This window comes from Cryptomeria japonica, chromosome 8 (genome assembly GCF_030272615.1).
Source record: "Cryptomeria japonica chromosome 8, Sugi_1.0, whole genome shotgun sequence".
NCBI classification, from domain to species: Eukaryota; Viridiplantae; Streptophyta; class Pinopsida; order Cupressales; family Cupressaceae; genus Cryptomeria; species Cryptomeria japonica.
The window spans coordinates 722550750-722576365 of NC_081412.1; the positions used below are offsets into that span (position 1 = coordinate 722550750).

At 39.2% G+C, this 25616-nt stretch overlaps 1 protein-coding gene across 3 annotated transcripts in view; it reads right to left on the bottom strand.

Moving 5' to 3' along the window:
- The window catches only part of LOC131074328 (uncharacterized), a 91876-nt gene that overhangs the window by 25844 nt on the left and 40416 nt on the right, over positions 1 to 25616 (bottom strand). For 2 of the 3 annotated variants that reach the window (XM_059209679.1, XM_059209678.1), the window contains exons 10-12: positions 2711 to 2766; positions 1267 to 1356; positions 1071 to 1175 (exon numbers count right to left, since the gene is read on the bottom strand). In XM_059209679.1, coding sequence (XP_059065662.1) covers positions 1071 to 1175; positions 1267 to 1356; positions 2711 to 2766 — 251 coding nt within the window. The remainder of the gene's footprint in view (positions 1 to 1070; positions 1176 to 1266; positions 1357 to 2710; positions 2767 to 25616) is intronic. The other variant, XM_059209680.1, reaches the window with a different exon arrangement.

Genomic DNA, 25616 nt, shown 5'->3' on the forward strand with positions numbered 1-25616 from the left:
GCATCTTGGATATGTACCTTCGTGGTAGTGTCTTTGATCTTTGATACATTGAAAATCATATTGTTACCTTAGAAGATCGCATCAGTTTCAATTAAGTTGTTATTTTATGGCGAAATTGAAGTTGGTAGAATCTTGCCAAGTCTTGTTCACACTAAGTCATTCTTAGGGTTAGACTAGATTAGACCTCTTGAAAACCCTACTCTTTTGTTATTTTTTGAAAGCTTCTTTAGTTTAGTAAAATTTCAGACTTTCGGAGTGTAAGGCCCCTTGAAGATACAGCAAATCACATCATACCACTGGTGCTTGTCCACACGTAGAGACCCTACTAACCAGAACATTGGAGTCATCCTAACTGATCCTTCATGCGAATCTTCAGCAGTTAGAGACTTTTTTCAAGAGAGGATAAGATGCCTTTAGGTATTTTATTCTATGTATGATGGTGTACAAAATACACGTCAACACAGACCCACATTGAAGACCTTGGTATTTTTATATTTTAAAAGAACATTTTGAGTGTGTGGAAAGTTGGCCGATAGCCTATATTGTAATCATTGTAATTATTGATGATGGTTGTACTAATTGAACCATTGTATTATTGTAATTATGCATGTTGTACTATTTATATACTTATTTTATTCTGATTTGTGGAATTCACATTATTGACTCTTACGATTTCTTATCACACATGGTAAGGTTTATGTGTTGTAAATTTGTAACTATTACTTAAATGAGAGAATTTTCTAGCCACTTTTTTGCAGTGTGTTACAATTGTGTGCATTATAGATGCCAAATGAGGCTTAGAATCCTTATTGCTAACATTACAACAACTCAAATAGAAATCATTGCAAAGAAAACTGAAACACACTCCTAGAAATATTTTTATCAAAGATCAATGAAATATGTCAATTGTCAAATGAATGCACTACAAATTAGAGTATCCAGCCAAATTTAGCAAGTAAACTACAATAAATTAGGGAAATCAGCATTGTTCCCTTTCCACAAATGTCAATATCCATGCCTCACCTATATTAAAAATATAGAATTATGAAGTGTCCTTATTTGTCATGTACCTGGCTCTCCCACTGTGCAGCAACATTTGTCATATCTTTCATGCCAGCTGAGAGGTTTTCATTCTCCACAAATAGCCTCTCTATTTCCAAGGATTGAGAATCAATCTACAATCATTCAATATCATATAACTAAGAAAAAGATGTTTAGAAACATAAATGCAGTCACACCAGTCTTAAGACAACCAGGAATACTAACCTCAGCTAGAAGCTTTTGCCGCCCACTTTCTAGCCTTTCCACCATCAATGCAAGATCATGAAGTTCTTGATCACGCTTCCCCTTTTCCTGCTGTCAATTAGAATTAGAAATTAACATGATAACTCAATTTAAAATCTCTCAACAGAGTCAATGCCTTTCCTTGTTAACAAAATGTAAATATTAGCATGTTTCGTTCTAGGAGTATTCAAGAGAAAACAAGCATGCATGACATGATTATATTTAACTGCCAAAAAGAAACTATGAAAACTAATAAAATTCATTCAGATGACAGAAGATTTCTTGAAATATGCATTGCTTAAAAAAAATAGTTATATAAATTCTATAAATGCATAATCAAGTAAAAAATTGTATGATACAAATCAAAACAAGTGACTTCAGATATATAATTACCAAAATACTCAAAGTAGCAGAACAAATAGACTAGTACGTTTCACCACAGGTACATGCATACTCCCAGATAATTGTTACTGTGGCCACTCGATGAGCAATTAAAAAAATGGATCAATTTCACAATTATCATCTAACCATGATATATTTCATTTAAATCTCTGGAAAAAGGATTTCTGTATTAAAATCTGAATTCATTACAAAAAACTGTTCTGCTGTAGAAAATAATGTAGAATACTGTGTGCATTTTTTAACATGCTTTCCTCCTTTTTCTGGCATACCTTGTAGCCATGGTATTATTCTATTCTGGTGCTACATTTTCAATTTCATCTATATGTCTTTAACTCCCAGGCAGCAATCATGACCTCTGTGAAATCTGGAAGTTATATTTTTATTTGGCATTGCTTTTGACAACTTTTACTGTTTAATCATAACGTATTCATCAGTGCATTTCCATGCCCCTCACCTCTCAAAATCATGGGCACATTTTCCAACTCCATTTCAGACAATATGTCTCTGATATCTCTTATGCCTTCAACTATTTTCTGAAAGTGTGTTCAACTTTGGAAACTACATAACAAAGAGTATAGAAGTTGTATTATGACAAAAGCAATGACTTTAGCTTAAAAAGAGTTTGTGTAGGTCATACCTAGCTAAATTTGTAATGTTTCAGTTTAATGCAGAATAATCAAGTATAATGAAGACCTAACCATTCTCCATACATATAAGACAACAGACATAATTCAAAGAAGATACAAAATGCCTATTTGTTTAAAGATTCAAACCAAACAGGAACAGGTTAACCAATTTAATTAACATGTATGATGAGTTAACAGACATAATTCAAAAAAGATGCAAAATGCCTAGTTGTTTAAAGATTCAAACCAAACGGGATCAAGTTAACCAATTTAATTAACATGTATGATGAGTTTAGAAAATTTTATTAAGTATTGAGATGTTATCAAAATGTTACATTAGGCATTTAATACATAAAAACTTTAAAACCAATAATATTAAAAAATAAGTTCGAAAATACCTTCTGATACTCTGTTGTTGAAGAAATTGCATCACCAATCTTCTCTGCTGCAGCTTCTAAAAATTACACATACAATTACAAAGTGCACAAAATTAATTCCATCATTTTCATATAAAGGACCTCTATGAGCACTGTATGATTAATTTTTTTTTTCTTCAATAATGGAGAATTCTGCAGAACACTTGATGAGATTTGAATTCTTTTTAAAAGTTATCTAATAGCAAGACAGATATGAACCTAACAGTAGCTGCTGCAACTGATTCTGACCTTAGCCTAAAAACCTTAGGTTGTCAACAAAAAATAATCTTGATTTGAAATTGGAAAATAGTAATACTGAATTTCATGGAAGTTGTGTTGAATCATTGCTGCAAGCCCTAGATCTGGGACTCATATATGTGAACTGGTTACTGAACAATTAACTCCAATATTTCTAGAAACTGTTTAATATTTAATACTAAACAGAAATCTGCCGAGGATAGAAATCTTTAAGTAAGAAAGAAACTTGATTTTTTCCTTTCGGGAAAAAAAGAAAGGGAAAAAAAAGCTTTAATATTGCTTAAAATTAAATCTGACAAGTCACTGAGGGAGACAGCTTTTCTGAGAAGGTATGAACAGCAAATCACAGCCAAAGAGTCATCCAAGAAGAGTATGGTTGCTGCCTTAGCAAGAACAGTCTTGAACATGTGCAGAACTACTTGCCAAAATAAAGCCACTTCAATTAAATTATATTTCAGTTCATGACTTATTCACTTTATGCTATAGGACAGTTATCTTTTCCATTAAGCTTCATAACTCACAAAGTGTACATCTGCCTTTATGCAATATATGGTGACATAATGTAGGTCAGTGATTTAGTGGAATGTAGTAACATACACCTAGCATCTAAGACACATCCCACTAAAGAATCAATTTTAGCTATCGAATGTCTGTCTGTCTTAAATGTTAGGATTAAGGTTCCATCTACCTTGTAAATCTTATGTCATGGTGCATTGGAAAAATATTTTGTAATATTTCTTCTCACTATTGTTTATAATACTTAAGAAGGGGTGATGGGTTGCACTTGCAGCAGTCAAAGTAGGTTGTGAACACAATTAATTAATACTGTTGTACTTGTCCACACATTTGGATGCCTAAGATGGGATAATTAACGACATGGGAAGAGGACAAATGAGTGACCTTTGGGCTTCTCCAAGTGGGTGATTGGAAGAGGCAATAAGTGTGTCTTGATATTTGTCATTTATTACATTTAATGTGATGTTTATCTTCCATGTTTGGGAACCCAAGTTGGAGGGCAAGTATTGGAATCCAAACCAATGTCCTTTTGCATTCTAAGGAGGCAATCCAATAGTTGGAGACATTTGGAATGAAAAGCTTTTTTTGGATGCCTTTCTTGGTGGTTTTGGAGCTCTTGTCATTCTATATAACAGCTCCTTGGATGTAAAATTAGATGAGAAAAAATTGAATGCAAAAATTGAATGCAGAGTTACTCTACAAGAACAAGGGCAAGGAGAGGCATAAGGAGGTTGTTCATAGGTACACAAGTACTACCATGTTGGTGGCAAAGAGGAGAATGGAAGTAAATGTATTGTAATCACATTTATTTGTTGATAATCCATACTTGGCCTCTCTTCTTGGTGGAGTTTTTTCCTGCAAATGTTTTTCCAAGTAAATCTTATGTTATGTGATGCTCTTATGTTATTGATCTATGCCTCATTGCTGCTATCTTATGGTGATGTTATGCTTTGTTTATTGCAGTTATTGTTGATGTTATAGCTAGGTCGGATTCCTTCTAGGGCCAACCTAGCACTTTTGGGTGGCTCATTGGCCTGTCAACCTTAGCCACAATATCTTGCAAAGTTTAATGTATAACTTGTTATTAGGTCTGGCCCTAAATGGGCGTCATCATTTGTAAAATGTAATTATAACATGTAACTTGTATTAGGTCCGAACCTATACAAGTAACTTGTAAATTGTAATTGGGCTAACCCTATGTGTGGGCGCCAAAAATGAGATTCAATTATTAATTTAAATGCAAGGCCGACCTAAGGAGAAGAGAAATAAAGTCTCATATATATGCAAGATCATTCTTGCATCAATGATACATTCATTTAGCAATCAATCTCATTTACACATCAGCGAACTACCTCTGCTATTGATCAGCGAATCAGTTATCTTGAGCAGCAAATCCATCCTAGATATTATCTAGAGCTGGCGAACTTCCTTTAGGGCTGGTGAATTCATCCACAAGGGCAGCGAACTCCTCCTAGGGCTGTCAACTTCATCTACAAGGTCAGAGAACTTGTTCTAAGGGCTGCAAGATCAAGCGAATGGTCTACAATCAGATTATTGAATCATCTACAGCAGGCATACCTCAGATAAGTCTGCCCTAGTGTGTGCCCTAACTTGGATTATCATCTGCTGATTATATTATGCTTCGAGTGTTGAAGCAAAAGTTGTAAGACTTCTACTGATTTTGAGTTATTATAATCTGAGATCTTTGTTGCTGGGTTTTTCACCTCCAAGAGAGGTTTTCCCAGGGTACTGTTGTGTTATGTGTGTTTATTGTTTCATTTCTGCATGTTGTTATCAGTCTGATCTATAAAATTAACAGTTATAAGTTAACATAAAGTTATGTTAATAAGCATGATATGAAGGCTGATTTTTAGCATCGTAAAGGAGGAGCATCTAAGCATGGTATTTAAACATTAAGGCAACTTAATTTTCAGATTTGCATATAAGTGTCAGTTTTCCATGTTGTAGTTGTCCAAGCCTTGTATCTCATCCTTTGATTGATTATTTGGATAGAGATTGAGTTTGACAACCTTTAGCATTAGAAGTCATGCATTTCTCAACATTCAATCAGCTTAGGATTGGCAGACCAAGGATCTTCTGAGCTTTAGGAACTTCTACTTCACAGATCTCTATTATTCAACTAAACTGTATTTATTGTGAAAGTCAAAAATTCTTAAAAATGTAGAACTTATTTGTATGTTCCTTTTAAATCAAGTTTTCTGTAGGTTCTATGCTAAACAGGTCCTAATACTTACTAGTTTTGAAAAATCTGATTCATTTGCGAGCCCAAAAATATTTGGAAATCCAGAATTTTCAAACATGTTCGATAAATTTTCTATAGGAACTGAAAAGTATGGACCAAATCAGATGAATCTGATCGGGCAAAAAAATCTGGATCCAGACAAATTTGGTAACTGTACAGATGCTAGTGACATAACCACCTCCAGAAGGATACATTAGCCTCTACTTTGACTGGAGCAGTTGAACAAGTCAAGAAAGGTAGCAATCTGCAATTGCAACACTGTCTCAAGTGTTTGCACATTAAATGAAAAAATGATCTGATAATTCATACATTTTTTCATAAATATCAAGTAAAAGCTGTCAGATTCATAGATGAAAAATATTTTTCACATGTTCAAATTTCTCGGTTCTCAAAAGTCAAAACACATATATTGACCCATAGTTTCTTTAGAGAATCACAAAAATTAAATAGCATCATTAAAATTCAATGAAGCATTGTAATGTCCCCTAATCAGTTATACTCTAAAATAGGTAATTAAGTTTATGGGAGCACCTTTGTATACTGTTTTACCGCAACACAAAATTAGAGAACATATATGAAGTAACACTTATAAACTGAAACATATGCTAATGAATTAAATTGAATGATATAGATTTTAATGCATTAATTACATAAGTATTATATTTGTTAGATAAAATCAGATTGTAGGTTAATTGCCATTCTTTATTATCCAATTTCTTAGTGCACTAGGGTAGGCTAGCTGGATAGGGTGTCCAAGAGATCCTCCATCCTAGGCCCAAGAGCAGATGCTACATCCCTCTTGGCTCCATGTGGCAGGTGTTAAGCATCCATCATTGAGTGGTGTACCCACTGAGGTGTCCTATCTCCATTCCCCCTCATCACAACCACCTTCTCTTAAGCCCAAGAGCAAATGCTACATCCCTCTTGGCTCCATGTGGCAAGGTTTAGGCATCCACTATGGAGTGGCGTACTTAAGAGAGAGTCCCTCATATACAATGAACCATTTGTAATATTCCAATGAAGTTATATTTGTTATTCAACTCATTATGATAATCAATTATACTTGACATAGTTATCACATTACATTATATTAAAATGGTGCCTTGTAGTAGATAGATTGTTATCAATACTTTTTGTTAGTACTACTTTATATCAGTAGTAATCATTATTTGTCATTATTCCATTATAATCACTATGTTATTCCTTATATTATTAGCACTATATGAATTTACAGTATTCTAACAAATTGTGCAAACTGAATTTGATTACTTTATTCATTCTTGGTTTCATTATATATATATATATATATATATATGTTTGAAGAATTGTATGTTATTTGCCTTTCAACTTTATATCATATTAATGTCACCAATTTGATTAAGATCATACACAACAGTTTGTATTCAATGACATACAAATAAGATTTTAATATATATAAATTACTGGCTGTGTTATATTCTAATATTAAATCAGAAGTCACTCTTATACGTACCTGTCACTGCTTGCTCCTGTTTCCTTTTTCCGTGTTCTCTATATTAATCAAAGCCCCACGCGTACCACCAAGAACAAGGATGTTACTGCCTATAACTTAATAACAGTTTTGATCTGATCTGATTGATGGTGTTCTCACCGGATGCCTTGATTTCTTTCCTTTATATCTCTAAATGTGAGGGAGGGGTCACACCTCTTCATCATGTATTTGTAATGTCCCCACTTTAGCAGTTGACCAAGTGTGCGTGCGTTAGCCTTGTTCTACATGGTCCCGAGGGCTAACGAAGGGTTTAAGGCTACGAAACCCGGGGACGCGTCCCCTACCTGAAAACCCCCGGCCCAGTCCCGGGGACGTTTCGGGGACTTGGGGACGGCCAGGGGACGTCCCCGAAACGGGGGGACGGCTTCCCTAGCTGTGGGGGACGTCCGTACGTCCCGGGGATGGCTGGGGATGGATTGTGAGATATTTCACTCCCTCAATTACGCAAAAAACATCATTAAAAAAAGTCGTATTTTCATTTTTTTTTAATGATGTTTTTTGCGTAATTGAGGGAGTGAAATATCTCATGAAGGGTTTTTTGCCAATAGAAAAATAACACCCGACACCTAAATAAAATAATAAAAGTATTTTTGGCCTCATGGGGCGCTGCCCCTTGACCCCACCCTGTATCGCGACAGGGAGCGCGCAAGGGGCGCTGCCCCCAAAACCCCGTCGAAAAATATTGGGGGAAACTGCGCTGATGGAAGTAGTGAAAATTTAACCTCCGAGTCTGATTAGGCTCCATTATGTATGTTATTTCTTTAATATCTATTATGATATGCATATTGACAATGTGAATGAATTGAAATTCTGAATTATGAGTGCATATTGAGTATTGAGTCTATTGATAATGTTGTATGTTCGATGTTTGCATTCTAAAATGTTTTCATAGTATCATACACATGCTATATCCATGTTTTCATGTGAATATAATGTATAGATGCATGCTTTATCCATGTTTTCATATGAACTTTTAGAATTTTCCTATATATTTTAAATTTTCCCTATATTTTATATAGCCGTCCCCTTTGCCGTCCCCTCCCGTCCCCAAATTTGGCAAAAAAATTTGCCGTCCCGGAAACTCATCCCCCCGTCCCGGAAACTTGGGGTAACGTAGGTTTAAGGGGATCCTGGAGTGTTTCGGCCTAGTCATTTCCAGTTTGGGCCAAAACGAAGTTGATTTACTCAGTTTCAGGCATACTTACTATTTTTAGTAAGTCAGCAGGACATAGTGGAGGCCAGTTTTGGTGTTTGGATTTGATACTCCTCGGTGAGAGCTTTCCGACAAGCTATCACTCGCATTATTCGGAGTCCGATTGCTAATACATTTTAATGCCTGAAGTTTTATTAAAGTAACATTTAATTTAATTGTAAAATATTAAAGTGTTACTCTAATATTTATTTTATGGGGATCTGTACCCAAGGGAGACATAAGTGAATATTTTAATATATGTTTTATATTGCTCATCTTTTATCCCACATTGCCCATGAGAGTTGAGTGGACCCTTGGAAAAAGAATAAAAGAAAGCGTTTGTGGCTTCATTAGATATGTTGAATATGAGAAGAATTGGTATCTGTGAGTTGCAGATCCGTTCTTGGCATTAGAGGACGTCTATCCTCTCTTGTGACATTCTAGACGTCATTCCCCTGGGGTTTGGCCTTTGGAATCCATTGCTATCAGCTTCATTATCAGGCAGATTGGGTGCATTTCCAGCTACAGGCAGATTTAATGTTTGTTCATATCTTCTTCCCTACTTGTCCGATGCTTATGCCATTTTGAGAAGATGATTTTATGAAGATATTGAACCTGTTGAAGACAAATTAATATTGCTGCAACACTATTCACATGGTTACTATTCACGCGGGTACTATTCATGTCACTGTAGCAGCAAGATTGAAAATGATTGCTGGAGTATTATGTCAATAATGCTGGAACAATTAGTGAGTTAATAATCTGCCATGTATTTGATTTTATTAAAATCTGAAAATAACATCTTATCAGCAGTAGTTCAATTTTCAATTTGCATATTATTGTAGTTCCATTCTTGTCCATATTCTATGATTTCAATTCCATGTAAAACAAACCAACATTTCATTTCCGGAGCCATAAGGGAATTTAAAACATTAAACAGAGAAATATGGAGTTGGATGCAAACTGTTTGATAAAATTCCTAGTAGCAATTGGTATGGTTTTTGGGCATTCCGGGGTGTCTGTTGCCGGGAATAATCATTATGTTATGTTGTTATATTATGTTTATGTTGTCGTCAGTAATAATGAGTTACGGTGGTCAGTTAGTTAGCCGACGGGTAGGTAGTTGGAGTCACGACGGTTGTGTCGTACCCCTTCGGGTATTATATATTGTGTACCTTTTTTTCGAAGTATAATCATGTGAGTCTTGTCAGATGTAATGTTATAAGCACTTATTGTACATGGACTGTGGAATTAATACAGAGGCTGGTTATTTAATATATTTCCATTATGTTCTATGCATTTACTTTCTGCATTTAACCGTTTACCCGAGAGGGCAAACATTTGGCGTCGTTGCCTAGACGAACTCGGGAACGGAAGACACGGATGGCGCATAGACACAATGGGCCTACCCGTTGGTGAAGTAAACCCGGAGGCCGACGACGCGCGGACAGAACTTTACACAGGAGAAGACACGGCAACGCGAGAATTTTCAATTTTGCTCCAGGTAGCCATTCAGACACACGTTTGACGAGAAGCAGCGGAGGCAGAAATCCCACCAAGTGCCGTGTGGACAGCGCTGGAGGTTAGCCCGGCAGTAAACCGATTGATGAACCACCTCCCCTGGTTGCTTGCACAGGAATCGTTGTCACAACAGGCCCGCCTGGAGGAGATTGCCCAGAAAGAGCGACGACAACAAATCCTACAATGCTACGAAGAGAATAGCCGACAGGAAACGAAACGAGATGGCGCCAGGCCAGGAGGAAATTGAACCTTGTAATAATCCCGACACACTGCTGATATAAATTGTGGCCGAAAGGCAAAATAAAAATAAAAATAATAAAAGTTTTTTTGTGTACATGGCGTGTGTTTGCTATGTATGGAAGTGACTTATGCCCAATAGACTAAATAAGGACAAAAATAAAAAGATACAGAGTGACGAATGGGAAGTGGCACAAACTGCATTGAATCTCAAACAGCAGATAGAACGAAGGTGTAGGCTAAGGCAGCTTGCCGAGGGACGACCGGTCGAGGGGTTGCCTGAAGGGAACCCAGGAGGTGTCACGGAGGTTGCGGAGGCAGAGATAGACGGAGAGAACTACATTGTCTACACTGTTGTAGGGCTGCCAGAAGGAGTCACGGAGGGTGCCGAAGGAGAACTCTACAGTTCGCCAGAATACCACCGTAGGGTAAGCAACCGCGAAGAGTTGGTGGAACAAACAAGGCGAAGTCTAAACTTGATCGACGCTACCAGAGACTTGCTAAAGAATTTGTCCATTTCAGAGGACAACCGGAGGGAGACACCGGAAGGTGACGGTACGACCAAAGGTGCCGAGGGAGCACAAGGGTACCGTATGGGAGGCAATTTGTTTGGTTCGGTGTCAGCAACTTTTTCCGGAGGACCCACGAGTGGAGGTTCAGTTGCAGGAGGCGGAGGATCGCCAGGTACAAGCACACAAGGAACTAGAGGAGCGAGACCTAGCGGTGGGATGGCGAGTAAACAAAAATTGCCAAAGTTCACAGGGGAGGGCAAGGAAGACCCCTTACGGCACTACCGTACATGTGAAACCATTTGGCCCGCCAACGAAGTAACAGACCAGGATGACTGGGTACAGCAGTTCCCAGCCACGTTACGAGGAGTTGCCATAGATTGGTACTCCGATGTGGACAAGCAAAAAGTGGCCACATGGGCCAATCTACAGAAGGAATTCACGAGGGAGTTTCGGTTGCTCCGTGATGACAATGAAATTGTAATGGAGATATACAGTACCAAACAAGGTACCATGGAGACAGTACGGGCATACAGTCGGAGGCTGAAAGAACTCTTGGGTAAAATGGAAAGCCAACCCGTAGATGGATTGAAGAAACGATGGTTCGTTGAAGGGTTGAAATCCTCCCTACGGAGGAAGATGAAAATTGTACCCCCGACGTCATATGACGACGCTTATAATAGGGCGATGGACCTGGAGAGTGAACACAAAACATCAAAGAAGAAGAAAAGTAATAAATCCTCATCCAAGGACGATGACTCTTCACAGGAAAGCAACAACGACGACGAGGCTGGCAAACGGGTGCAAGCGCTCCAGAAAGACATGGAGCGAATGAGAAAGGAATTCAAAATAATGAGAAGCACTGGTCGGAATGAAGGGGACATATGGTGCACTGAGTGCAAAGAGGAAGGGCACACAAAGGGTACTTGCCAAAAGAAGGCATTCTGCGATATTTGCCAAGTGATGGGACACTCCACCAAGGAGTGCCCATACAACATGAAAACCCGAGGTACGCAAATGAACCAGGTGCTGTTCACGGAGGAGGCCACAACATCCGCACCAACGGGTACCGGCCAACATACTAACACAACGGCATCATCTGGAGGATATCGGGACAACAGACGCGGCGGCGGAAGGAATAGCAACAATACCAATAACGGAAGCCATATCCAGTATGACGCCAAGGGCCGACCAATTATCCAATGTAGGGCCTGTAATCAGTGGGGGCACTTCGCCCGTGATTGCATGAAGGAAGCCACCCTCAGCACCTCTGCCGTTGGTGTGGGCCAGGCGACCATGAGGACGCAAATTGCCCGCAGGCAGGGGTTAATCTCCTCAACATTGAGAAGGCTGAGAAGACTAGTGAGAAAGAAGTACTGGAGATCACCCGCGCCTAAACGAAAAAAGCCACTTATCTCGACCCTCGTACGGAGAAGGAGAGATTACCGGAGGCAAAGGCCAATATTGAACGTGAGATGACGACCGAACGACGAGACAACGAGGTGGCGAGTACATCATTTCGTACGGAAGTGGAAAATAACATCATTGAGCAAATCTTGCAGATAGAGGTGCCAATAAAGGTAAAAGACCTTCTAGACTCTATGCCACAACTGAGGACTGCCATCCTCACCAATGTGCAAAGCACCACAGTGTTGAGTGCACCACAGGTAGGGGTTCCCGCCACCGCATCGTCAAGTGCACCATAGGTAGGGGTTCCCGCCACCGCTTCGAAGAGTACACCACAGGTGGAGGTTTCCGTCAGCCCTTCGACTGACCCGATGTTACTAGCCTTGAGCAGTGGTAGACACCCAGCTGTGGTAGAAATGGGTATCCGTGGGACCATTCTGAAGGACACCATTGTGGACGGGGGATCTGGGGTGAATGTACTACCAGAAGAAACATGGAAGCGGCTGGGGAAGCCCACCCTTTGGCCACCCACATTCAACCTGGTGGGAGCGGACCAACACGACATTAAGCCACTCAGCCTGTTGATGGCCCAGCAAGTGACAATTGGTACGCAACCATTCTTGTTAGATTTCGTGGTTATTCCTTCGAAGAAGAAAGGCTATGATGCCATCCTGGGGAGAGTGTGGTTGATCAACGCAAGGGTAAACCACAATTGGAAGAAAAATACACTTTCCATGGAGAAGGGAGGGCGGAAATATACCATTGACCTACACACCCAAAATGTCGGCGAAGAGCTCGCCTCTTCCGACTCGGAGGACTCTAATAAAGGGGAAGGGGGTCCCGATGAAAGCAAGGGCAAGAACGCGATGGAGCCGAACAGTGAAGGGGTGCTCAAATTGGAGGAATGTTATGAAGATGAGGTATGCTCACTTAATGGGCTCTTCCATTGGCAAATGGAGGAGTACGAAATGTTCCAAAGCTACAGGCTCGAAGTAGAGGAACCAGAGCAACCAACAAAGGTGTACCTGCCGGAATACAAAGAATATTGGAAGGGAGACGCCCCAAACCCTAGTGACGTAGATAATCCGAAGAGTGTTGGCAACGATTGGAACCTTGTGTGGAAGAACCGCAGTCTTCAAAATATTTATTATTCTTCTTCTTCTTATGTACGGGAAGGAGACCATGTTCCTTGTAGAATTTGTGGTTCCAGGTCTTCGGATGGCCATGGAAAATAAACTTGCCACCAATAGGTTCAAATGGAAACCCTACCACGAGAAGCGCGCAGGGGGCCCGAGAGGCCGGAAGGACACCTAGGAGTCCGGAGGGGGACCCGAGAGGATGGAAGGGGACCTAAGAGGCCCGGCAAGCGACTCGAGAGGCACGGGACAAAAGCAGGAGACTTTTGGGCGAGGAAAACCGAGAAGGATGAAGAGCGATCCTAGAGACAGGGGACTTGAGCCGAAGACTCTCTAGACAACTTGAAAAAAAAAAAATTGGAAAAAATTGCACGGTCGTACGACAGCGACCGTACGATCAAAAAAAAAAAAAGAAAAAGAAAAGGGAAAATGGTCACCGTGCGGTGGAATCACCGACGGTGGCACCACCGTGCAGTGGGAGCCATCGAAGGCAGTCACCAAGCAGCCCGCGGAAGAATAAAACGCCGCCAAACATCAAAGACGCCACACAACACCACCGTGACGAAAGAACAAAACAATCCCGCACACCGCCATCACCGCACAGCAAGGGGTAAAGGGAAGAAGACGCCAAACACCGCACCACCACGCGACGCGAAAGGTAAAGCACGGGCCGACCGCCACAGGTAGACCAAGCAGCTGCACGATTGGAGGTGCCAGTGCTGTTGTTGACCGGAGGTATGTCCGTACGATAAGAAGGGTGTCGACCACACGGGAAGGTGGCCGCACGATCGGAGGTGCCAGTGCTGTTGTTGACAGTACAGGGAGGTTGTATGGCCGGGGTGCCATCAGGGACATTACAGTGCCTAGAAAAAAAAAAAAAACGACGACGACCAGATTTAAAATGATTCGCTGGAGTTTGAAGCCAGGACACTGGAAATTCAGAGTGGAAAAGAAGGGTTTTCGGCATCTTAAAATATCACTGAAATGCTATGCACCATGGACTCTCGTATGGTTTTGAGGGGTGTAAATTGGTGTTGGCGGCGGGGGCACTGCCCCTCGACCCCGCTGGGGGCGTTGCCCCCAGACCCCCAGTTTATTTTTGAGCTACAAAATACCACAGGAAGTGTTGTAGTTGTTCGTACTGTGAGAAAGAAGCCTGCAACTACGCATTGGCGGGGAAGCCATAAGCCGTAGAGGGAGACGGATTTGGAGGTTGGGAACAAACAGAGTTTGAGGGAAGGCAGTGCAGGTCCGCGCAGTTGTATGACACCAGGGAGTTATTCAGTTCAGTTTTTAGCCTTTGGGGAGTGTGATGGAGGATTTGAGGTGTCTCCTAGCATTTGTGCCAGCGGATTGTGGCCACCTCCAGGCATGACTGGTATGCTTTGAGGAACTCGGAGTATGTCTCGACTGGACGTGAGGTTGCCTTGGTGGATGCACAGAGGGCTCGGGAGGAGCTGACCACCAGGTTGGAGGCAATAGTCGCGTGAGACTTAGTTCAGCGTACGTAGGAGTTGGATGCCGGGAGAGCAGCATGGGTGGCTATCAAGGACAAATTGGCTAGGGAGACAGTATCAATTGAGTAGCAGTTGGTGGAAGCTGAGACTGAAAAACGTGTTTTGCAGACAAGTTTGGGTTAAGCACAAGAGGACTGTGATGGCAAAGGAAGCAATATTGGTGAAATCCGCACTTGAGCATCGGATGGTAGCAGAAAAGGGTTTTCAGGCGAGGACGCAGCAAGTGTATAATATCCGGGCCCGACTGGCATCGGTAGTTCCTGCAATTCATCTCTATTTTGTATTAAGTCGTCGGAGTCGACTTCTTTTCTTGGGGGGGATGATGTTGCCGGGAATAATCATTATGTTATGTTGTTATATTATGTTTATGTTGTCGTCGGTAATAATGAGTTACGGCGGTCAGTTAGTTAGCCGACGGGTAGGTAGTTGGAGTCACGACGGTTGTGTCATACCCCTTCGGGTATTATATATTGTGTACCTTTTCTTCGAAGTATAATCATGTGAGTCTTGTCAGATGTAATGTTATAAGCACTTATTGTACATGGACTGTGGAATTAATACAGAGGCTGGTTATTTAATATATTTCCATTATGTTCTGTGCATTTACTTTCTGCATTTAACCGTTTACCCGAGAGGGCAAACAGTGTCCATTACAGTATGCCCTTTGGCAAGAGACACACCCTTTCACCATTAGCACCCTTTGAAAGAGTGCAACTCTTAATTATTTCTGCCCTTTGAAAGGGACACAACCTTTCACAATCAGATCTGCACTTTTATTTAAATTAGATCTGCAACTCTGATTCCCAAATTATCACCCTCTCAAATGAGGTTCTCTTCTCCCTTTTATATCTCATGTTTGAGGAAGTCACAACTTTTCTTTCCATGTATTTTGACCATTCATTAATGTAATTATATTTATTTTTATATTTTAATTTAAATGTTATTTTTAATCTTTTGTATTTTAGTTTTATTATTAATATATATTATTAAATCCTATTTCAAAGTGGGTACATTACAAGCATCCTTCAAATTCATTGAAAATTTAAAACCAAATTTATGCACGATAAAAAATTGTTCCAGATACTAGGAAATATTTATTAATAAATGCTTAATTGCTCTTACAGCATATAACAGAACGTGTTAAGGCCGTGTGAGATGAATCCTTAAGAACATGAAATTGACCAGTGCTAGCTTTGATGTTCAGCACAGGACACTAAAACAGTTTACCCAGTTTGGACTCTTGCCATTCAAGTTTTCACCTCAATGCTAGAAAGTGCTCATTGCCACATACAAACCAGGCTATATTAAATTATTTCATAGAATGCTTATTTTTCACAACAGAACGTTGAAAAAAGAAAACAACTGGCCAGAGTGCAATTTAAGATAACCACAAGCTAAGTCACTAGGTTCGAATTCGAATTCGAAGTTCGACAGCTTTGAAATTCGAATAAAGTTCAATGAGGAAAAAATTCGAAATGTATAAAATTCGAATTAAATTCACCATAAGTAATTTTTTAAAAATTTTAATAAATATATGTAATATATCTATAAAATTACCTAAATAGTTTAACATTGATAAATAGATTTGAAATCATTACAAAAAGATGACATATTTATAAAATATAAACCATAGGAAACATATGCTTTCATGATTGCAAAGATGTTCTTTTGTCAAAAAGGTACAAATTACAATAACAATCAAAGACTTTAGAACTTTAAAATAACTCTAAGTCATCAAGAGCACTTGGCTGGGATGTTTTTTCTCAACCCTTGCAGAAACATGACTCACAACCCAAGTCACCGTGTTCGAGTTCACCAACTATAAAATTTGGATGAAATTCAAAAAGAGGCAAAAATTCGAAAAAAAAATCGTCATTAAATTCTCTTTATATAAATTTGAGTTTTTTAAAATATAAATAATATATCTTTAAAATATTAAAATAAACAATATTTAATTTATATATTTTCATTTAAATTTGTCAAATTTTATATATGAATAATTAAAAATTCGAATTAAATATTTTAAAATATTTAATTTTTAATATATTAAATGTTAAATCTGACAACTTTTATACTAAACGTTAATATATTAACAACATTATTAGTTAACATTTATATTAAATTTTAATATTATTTAACATTTTATCGGGCAACACCATTACATCCAGCAACAACTTATATTAGACGTTTAATATTATTAAATGTTTAATAAAGGTTCACATTTATCGGGCAACTTTATGAAGTTTCTTTAATTTTAACATTTACCTATATCCTCTTTCTCTCGATGCAGCCGTCTAAAACCCCTACCGACAGCAAGCATTGCATCGACCAAGGACCCGCAGCCCTCGTACCTCCCAACGGCAATAGCGAACTGGTTATTTGCCAACAGCAAAAAAACACCTCTGCCTGTTTCCTACGAATTTTAAACGAATTTTGGCAAATTTCATACATTTTTTATACGTTCGCTGAATTTCGAACCTGAAGACGAAAATTTGGCGAACGCGGTGACTTAGCTCACAACTATTTCAACAAAAAAATATTAACAGAAAAAAAATCACTTTTTTGACCAATCGAACTTCAACGAATTTCAACGATTTTTATTGCATGTTTTAAAGTTCGGCGAATTTCGAACTTCAAGGATGAAATTCGGCCGAACCTGGTGACTTAGACCACAAGTATATTATAATTTACAAATAACCTAAGAGTCTCACTTACATGAATCTTTTAGCATTCAAATGAATAACTTTCAACACAAGGAAAGTACAAAGAAGTGTTCATAAGAATGGTCAGAAGACATCTTGCCTCATTTCACTTGGACAATTGAAAACATTCTTGCAGGATCTTGAGGCTCTTGGAGATGTATTTTCTTTATGTGTCTAATGTTGTTTGACCCTGCTTCCCACTCTCAGATAGTTAGCTCTAAACATCTAAAATGATTACCACTTCTTTTTCTGACAGGGATGCGAGCTGCTCCTTCAATTGGCTCTTTTCTCAGATTTTTCACCTCTTTACCAATTTGCTATTGCTGATCTGACACCATAACATTTGAGTTTTCAACATCAAAGTTTTCCTTTTCATACCTCAAGAAAAGATTGTCATTGTTGTTTCTTAAAAATTTGATCCATTTAATTAAAAACGCAATTCTAGGAGGTAAAGGCAACTTAATACTTTGTCACTCTCTTTACAGTCCATCAAATCTTCTGCCCATTCCAATCAAATTTTTCCCTAAAATATGACTTCGTCAGAAAACCTAGCTCAATCTGGGTCTAATTCAAACCCAGTCTAAATTTCAAACCAATCTGTCTGTAGAGCCATCCAGGGCCTTGTTAAACAGCCAGGATTCAACCCGAATGGGCCTGATCAACCCAGGAAGAACCCAAGCAAACCCATACTAAAACAAAAGTCCCTTTTAAACACTGAAGCCACTCCAGTTGCAGGGTATTTTTCTTCATCCCATGGCTTCATGCAGTCAAGGGCCTTCTCTCTTTTTACAAGTGACTGGGGTACAGGCTGGATGTATTTGATGCCACCCACGGTTGTCCATACCTTTGCACATGAGGTTATGCAGACAAGAAAGAAAGAAATCACCCTTTCCAGTAAACCAGCACATCAAGACCAGTTATCCAGATTTCTGTCACTTGACCCTACTGAAAAGGCTGCTTCTTTCTACAATGATTTTGTCAGAGATATTCTAATAAGTTTTCACTTGGCCAGCAGTAAAAACATGTCTACGGCCCTCACCTGGTTTTTACTGGCTCTTGTTTTGTCGTATTCTCTTGTGGAGCAAAAGATCAAGGAGGAAACCAGGCAATTTAGTGGAGGAAGAGGGCAGTTGTTGTATAAGGAATTGAAGGGAATGAATTATCTGCAGGCATGTCTGTGAATTGATGAGATTGTATCTGCCCAGTCCAAGTGATTTGAAAGAGGCCATGCATGTTGTATCTTTGCTGTGTTGCGAAATATTTATTAGCTATTTATTTACTAAGGAAAGGCCTTTTCTGGTTTACAGTTTGAGAATAAATGGCAATCTGGATCAAATGAAAGCAAAGTATTGAATGAGATATACACACAGACACACATAGGCATTGGATATACACACACATATATACATTGTACAATGTCTACAGACATATTTACATGCTATTTACATCTATATACACACATACATTTATATACAGTGTATGTGTGTACAAATATAAACAATGTGCGTGTGTATTTATGATTTCTATATGCTTTTTGTACAGATAAACCCAACATAAAAAAAATGCCATATTGATATACCAAACCCCAATACCCATATCCAAACTGGCAACTTAGATTATAACAAATATTTGAGTCTTGAATACAAAAAGTAACCATCCTTGCTGTCATATCTTCTATACTTTCTACACTTTTCAACTAATTGACTAGTGGCTTGAATTTTGCACCATAATTGGCCACAACATTAACATACTTGTTTACACTTCAGGTAAAATGTTGATTAAGATTCATCTAACTTTCCAACTAGATCTTGACAATTCACTAATAGCCATTTAATATTGAGTTTGTATTGGCAAGATACACATGGAAATATTTACAACTGGGTCCGAACTCCTTAAGTAGACAATCTCTTGTAGCCTTTTGAAATGACCATCTTTTACAACCGGAAAAGTCAATTTGTGGCCAAAACCTTTGCTTAGAGGAATTTATTTATCACCAGCTAATAGAGATCTTCTATTAACAGGGCTATTTGTTATCATCTAAGGTTCCAAGAAAGCAAAGAAAAAGGGACAAAAAGGATTCCTTTCTGCGAGAGTTCTCATATCTGATCTCCTCAGTACTGTCCTTCAGCAGGACAATTTCAGACATTTTATCACTCAGGTTATTTTAACCTAAAGTCCAGATCTCATCATAGAACTACATTGTAGAAAAAAAAAATTTAAAACAACAACTACTATCAAATTACATCCAACTACAAATCAAAACTCTAACAACTTTGAGACCAGTAGCAATGTGCATCTGTAAACAAAAAGTGTATGGAAGATAATAACCCATTGAATAATTCTGAATGAAGGATCTAACAATCTCCACAAATAAACCAGCCCGCTCTTCCAAGGACGAAAGTTATCCTTGGAGGTTTGTAGGCTAGCTTGTCTTTTCCTACCATCCAGAGCTGTAGATCTTCTAGAAGAGATCACAGAACTAGCAATCCAATTTGTCTGTAGAGGTGTGGAATGCTTGAAATGATAATTTGTCATCGCCAAAGTTTGGTTACAGAATCTGGAGTTTTAAAAGAACAAAAAATACAGTACCAACTAGTCTTCCCCTCTATATCAAGTTGGATGAAGCTACAAGGGATTTCCATCTCTGCTGAGTGAGATCAGGTATAAGAAAGATTTAATCAGTCTAACATTTATAGAAGGCACTCCAAGAATAATTTAATCAGTCTTGTCAAGATATTGGAAGAAAATGCCAAGGACTCCCTTAGAGTTTTTATGAAGAATCTAGAGGCTCCGTATGTTTTCTCCACATGTTTTACATGTTAATTTTAAGCAATCAGATGTTAATGTAACCAATTTAATTATAATCAGACTGTGAATAAATAGTAACAGCAATAAAACACAAGACACAAGACACCAATACCCTGGGAAAACCTCCCTCCTGGAGGTGAAAAACCCAGCCTTTAAATGTGTTATGTATTATCTCAAATGTAGATAGTTTACAAGACTTATCTCAGATTTCAGTTCAAGAAATCAGTGTTGAATGCAGCCCTTTAACAGCAGATGATAAAGCGGAGCAGCAGAAGTCTGGATCTGATTTGCACAAGATACTTTGACAACTTTGCTATATTCAACCTTGCATAATCAACTTGCACAAGTTCGCATTAGAGAGAATCGCTGCTAGCAGAGCAGATAGAAGAAATATGAATTGTGTTACATCTCCAAATGACTTCATCTTGGAGCATTATATACCAACCTGTTGATGTGTATTTTATACACAATCATACACAGAATAAAATACCAATAGGTATCTTATCCTCTCTTGAGAAAATAGTCTCTAACTGCTGAAGATCTGCAAAAAGGATCAGTTAGATGGACTCCAAGGTTCTTTTAGTGGGGTCTCCACGTGTGGACAAGCTCTTTAGTGGTATGATGTGATTTGCTGTTTCCTCCAAGGGGCCTTACGTATTCAAAGCTCGAAGATTTTACTAAACTAAAGGAACTTTCGAAAAAAAAGCAAAAGATAGGGTTTGAGAGGTCTAATCTAGCCTAACCCTATGAATGACTTAGCATGAATGAGATTTGGCAAGACTCAACCAACTTCAATTTTGCGATAAAATAACAACTCAATTGAAATTAGTGCGATCTTCTAAGGTAATAATGATGTTCAATGCATCAAAGACCAAGGACACGACTACGAAGGTACATATCCTAGATACGAAAATGCTTGAAGGTTAAGGACTCAAAATGTTCTCCAGTCGACCACGCAAGGCGTTCCTACAATCAGCAAGAAGCTAGTGGTTTGGATAGCGAATCCTACCAAATATCAAATCTCACACTTAGTCTTTCAAATTAACAAACTACTTTGATTGAGCGTGATTCAAGTACATCCAACAACCATGAAGATAACTCAAGAAATTTGCAACAAAACACCATAACTTCAATATTTTATTGATTTCCAAGTCATCATATACAACAATTGCTTGAATTTCTCTCTTCAAGACTCAATCTTGCTACAAAATGAAATTACTTCTAATTCTAATCTCTCTATTTCACTCTTATCTGACTATTCGACTATTAACTATTCACTATTATCAAATGAAATGAAAAATGGGGGTATAAATAGCATCCCCAGTTACAATGAAAGGTCCAGATTGAAAGTAAATCAACGGACAAGATCATGACACCTAAACCCTAATTAGGGTTTGTTACAAATGACCTCCTTTTTACTGAACAATATTAAATACATAGCCAAATATTAAATTCGGCACAAAAATCTAGGAGGTATCAACCAATGAGAAATAAGATGTCATGTCATCTGTAACAACCTTTCATCTAGAATCTTATTCCCTTTCCAATTCTCTTTCTTAGCATATGCAATGAATTTTGTCACGATTCCTTCGATTTCTGTGATTGGAATCTCGGGAAGATTCTTGATACTCTCTTCTAAGTGGATGACCTGATCGAATGCATCTAGAAGAGCTACGTCCCAAGTAGGTTCAAGTTCCTTTGTTCTATCAATCAGGAGCATGGTGGCATACATCTGATCATACTGCTCATCTGTAACATCTGCGTCCTTGCGAAAGATGATCTTGATTCTATCCTCAAATTCTTGTATATCCACATCTGTCTCGACCTCGATCCTTCTGCCAAGAATGGTACGAAGTACCTCAAATACTCTGTCCTGGATCGGATTGATCACCTCCTCAACTTGACCACATCTAACACTGATGTCCTCGAAGAGAACACTCTTTATATGGAGTAAGGTTGACCACTGAAACAAACTGTGAGAATCACCTTCTAAGATCCTCTCCTGCGTTAAAATTCTCCTGGATGTATGTCTTATTACTTTCAAGACAGGGATGACAACGTCCTTGGTATGGGCAAATGCAGCTACTGTTGCCATCAATCTGTGGATTATCTCAAGAACTTGGATAGCCTGATGAATGATCTTTGACATCCTTGAAACAAATTCTATGGCCACTGTATGAGATCTATCCATCCAACTACATGTACGCTGGACCAGGTTCTTGAATCTTTCTGCTTCATTGATCGATTGAAGGGGCAATGCCTGCACTGGTGACCTAACTGGATCCTGACGTCCCAAAGGTTCATTGATGTGACTGAAATATGTCCTCCATGCACCGACCTCTCTCTCAAGCTTTCTATTCTTTTCCACCTCTTCTCTAAACTTGTCCTTCAATGCCTCAAATGTGTCGGTGGCATCATCTAAAGTCTGCTCTGTTGTGGATGGTCCTAACTCAAAAGTCTGTATATCATAATCCTCTGCTAGGATCTCACCCTCATATTTATCTGCTGCCGGTGTAGCTATCTGTAGTTTTCGGGATCCAGTCTCATCTCGGACATCTTTGTAGCCTTCTTCTTCTCTGTTGTCATATGTGAACGTCCAACAAGGCTCTCTAAATCAATTGCACTGTCCTCGTCCTCAATTACGATCACCCTAGTCAATCTTTCCTTCAACCAATCTGGGATATTCGATCTTGTCTCTTGAACTTGAATTTCTTTATGTACTATTTCTTCTTGTCTGGGAGGAGATGTTACTTCATTATCATTATCTAAATCATAGTCTTGGAGAGATCCATCTGACGAAACATGCTGTGCCTGTCCTTCCTCCTGCCTGTCATTTTGTACCATCGACTCCATGGACTCTTCCACTCGAACTGTTCTATTTTCCGGTCTGGAAGAAGTACCTGGTGTTTGATCTTTGTTAGCACCTTGCTTTTTCTTGGAAGACTCTTTCTTTTCTGATCTTTCCTTTCTCTTTGAACCTCTCGAATGGAGATTGCCCTCACTGGCACATCGAAGGTTACCTTCACCTGAATTCCTAGGATTAGGATTGCCTTCACTAACACTTGCTCCACCTTCGGCTGGTTTATCTTCCAAAGTAAAAGACATAGCTATGCCTTGTTCTCTCAACTTCTGATGCTGAACGTCTACCCATCTGCGAGTACAAGACAAGACTGGTGCCATCACATCATCTAAATCCACGGCCTCGGGCTCATTCCAATTCAAACTTATTGTTTTGCTTTCTCTATCATATGAAGACTGGATGTGCCTGCCATTGTCCTGAGCTTGGTCGGCCACTCTGTAAATCCTGCATTTCCTGATGAAATCCAAAGGCAATCTAGAATGTATCTTTCGTTTCACTTCAAGATCATCTAGGAGGTTCATCATAAAATCTTCAATTTGGTGCTCATGTTTAAATCTTCTACCGACCGTCTCCTCTAAATGTCCATGTGGATCAAAGCTCTCTCTCCAAGCAAAAGCTGAAAAAGAGTACAAGGCTAACTCCTTCTCTGCGTCATCCATGGCCAAGACATTAGGACATACCTCAACTGAATTACCCAAAATAATAGGTACCTGAACTCCATTCTGATGTCTGTGTCTGAATGCCTTCACATATGCTACCAACTGCCTTGTTACTTCAAGTAACACAATTCTGTCTGTCGGATATCTCGGCAACATGTATGGAGGTAAAGGACATCCATGCACTCTAATGTAAGTGAACTTGGGAAACTGAATGAACCAAGCACCGTACCTCTTGATGAACTCCTGGGCATCCTGAGATAATCTGTTGTGAATCCCTCCTTGCAACGTCCTTGTGATGTTCATCGTGAAAGTATCATTGACTAACTTGTAGTTCTTTCCTGGCGGATGATGCAAGTAGGTATAGGATTCACAAGCTCTGACCTCGCCGGGTCCTCTTCCAATCACTCCTCTGTGAGGTAGTCCTGCGTACTCAACGCTCCTGATTAAGGCATAGATGACGTATGAACTCATGTGGAAGGACTTAGTAGCCCTGAGTCTTCTCAACTGTACGTCTAAGCAATGACTAATTATTCTAGCCCAATGTATTGTACCCTTTCCTTGAACAATCACCTGGATGAAGTAAAACATCCACTTCTCAAAATAGAAGGCATGAGGTGCTCTTGTAACTCTGTTGAGCATGGTAATCAAATCTCTGTACTCCTCCTGGAAATCAATCCGATGCGGTGTGTTCGGTACCTTGCTTAGACGGGGACGACTCTTGAGTAGCCAGTTCTTGTTAATTATGCTTAGGCAAGCATCTGGATCATCATCGTACACTGATATGGCTCCTTCAATGCTCTTGTATATCATGTCCCTGTGCTCTGGAAGATGGAAGGCTTCACTTATGGCTTCCTCTGAGAGGTACGCCAAAGTGTTTCCTTCATTGGACACAATTGTCCTGGACTGTGGATTGTAGTGACGGGCACACTCGATCATCAACTCGTGGCACTGAATAGCTGGAGGAAAACCGGCCGCCTTGATGATGCCACTCTCTATTACTCTCCGGGCGACAGGTGATGGCTTGCCAATGTAAGGGACGTCTCGAAACTTCTTCGTGCTAAAGTTCCCCAAGTTGGTATCTCCAATGTTGCTCCACTTCGACACGATCTTGGTCTCCACTTCTTCGGTCTTTTGATCTTCTTTCATGAGAGCCGAGCGACTGGTGGATGCTCCCGCCTTCGGAGTCGCCATATCTCGATAGAGAGCTAACTCTAGAATGCAAAAACAAAATTCGCCTAGGCAAAATTTGAGGTATAAAATAGTCTTCAATGTGGTCTCCACAAAATTGACTTTGCCACCTTTGGAGTGAACGTGATCTTCAAGTATTGCCTTAGACGTGGTCTTAAATGATCTTCAAATTTGTCCTTGACAAATCGCTCAAACAAATCCTCCAAGTCTTTAGCAAATTCGCCTTAATGTATCCTCAAGTTCGCATTTGATGTGGTCTTCAAATTCGCACCACCCTTGATAACTAAGCGCCACCCTTGGTTTGAATTCGCACCACCTTTGAACACACTTCGCACTATATTCGCCTCTTCTTAATTCGCATGAAGAAAGGTAAAAATGATTATGTGAAAATGAAATCTCTCACCCTTCATATATAGCGCGCTCATCCTTTCACCCCTTAGGCCGACTTGCTTAATAAAACCATTTTTTTTAAATGATTTGCAATAAAATAACAAGGCCGACTTGCTTAATTGAGCGCTCCAAATCGATTTTTATTAATTAATTAATTAATTATTAATGCCTTGCGTTTTTTAAATGTGAATTTC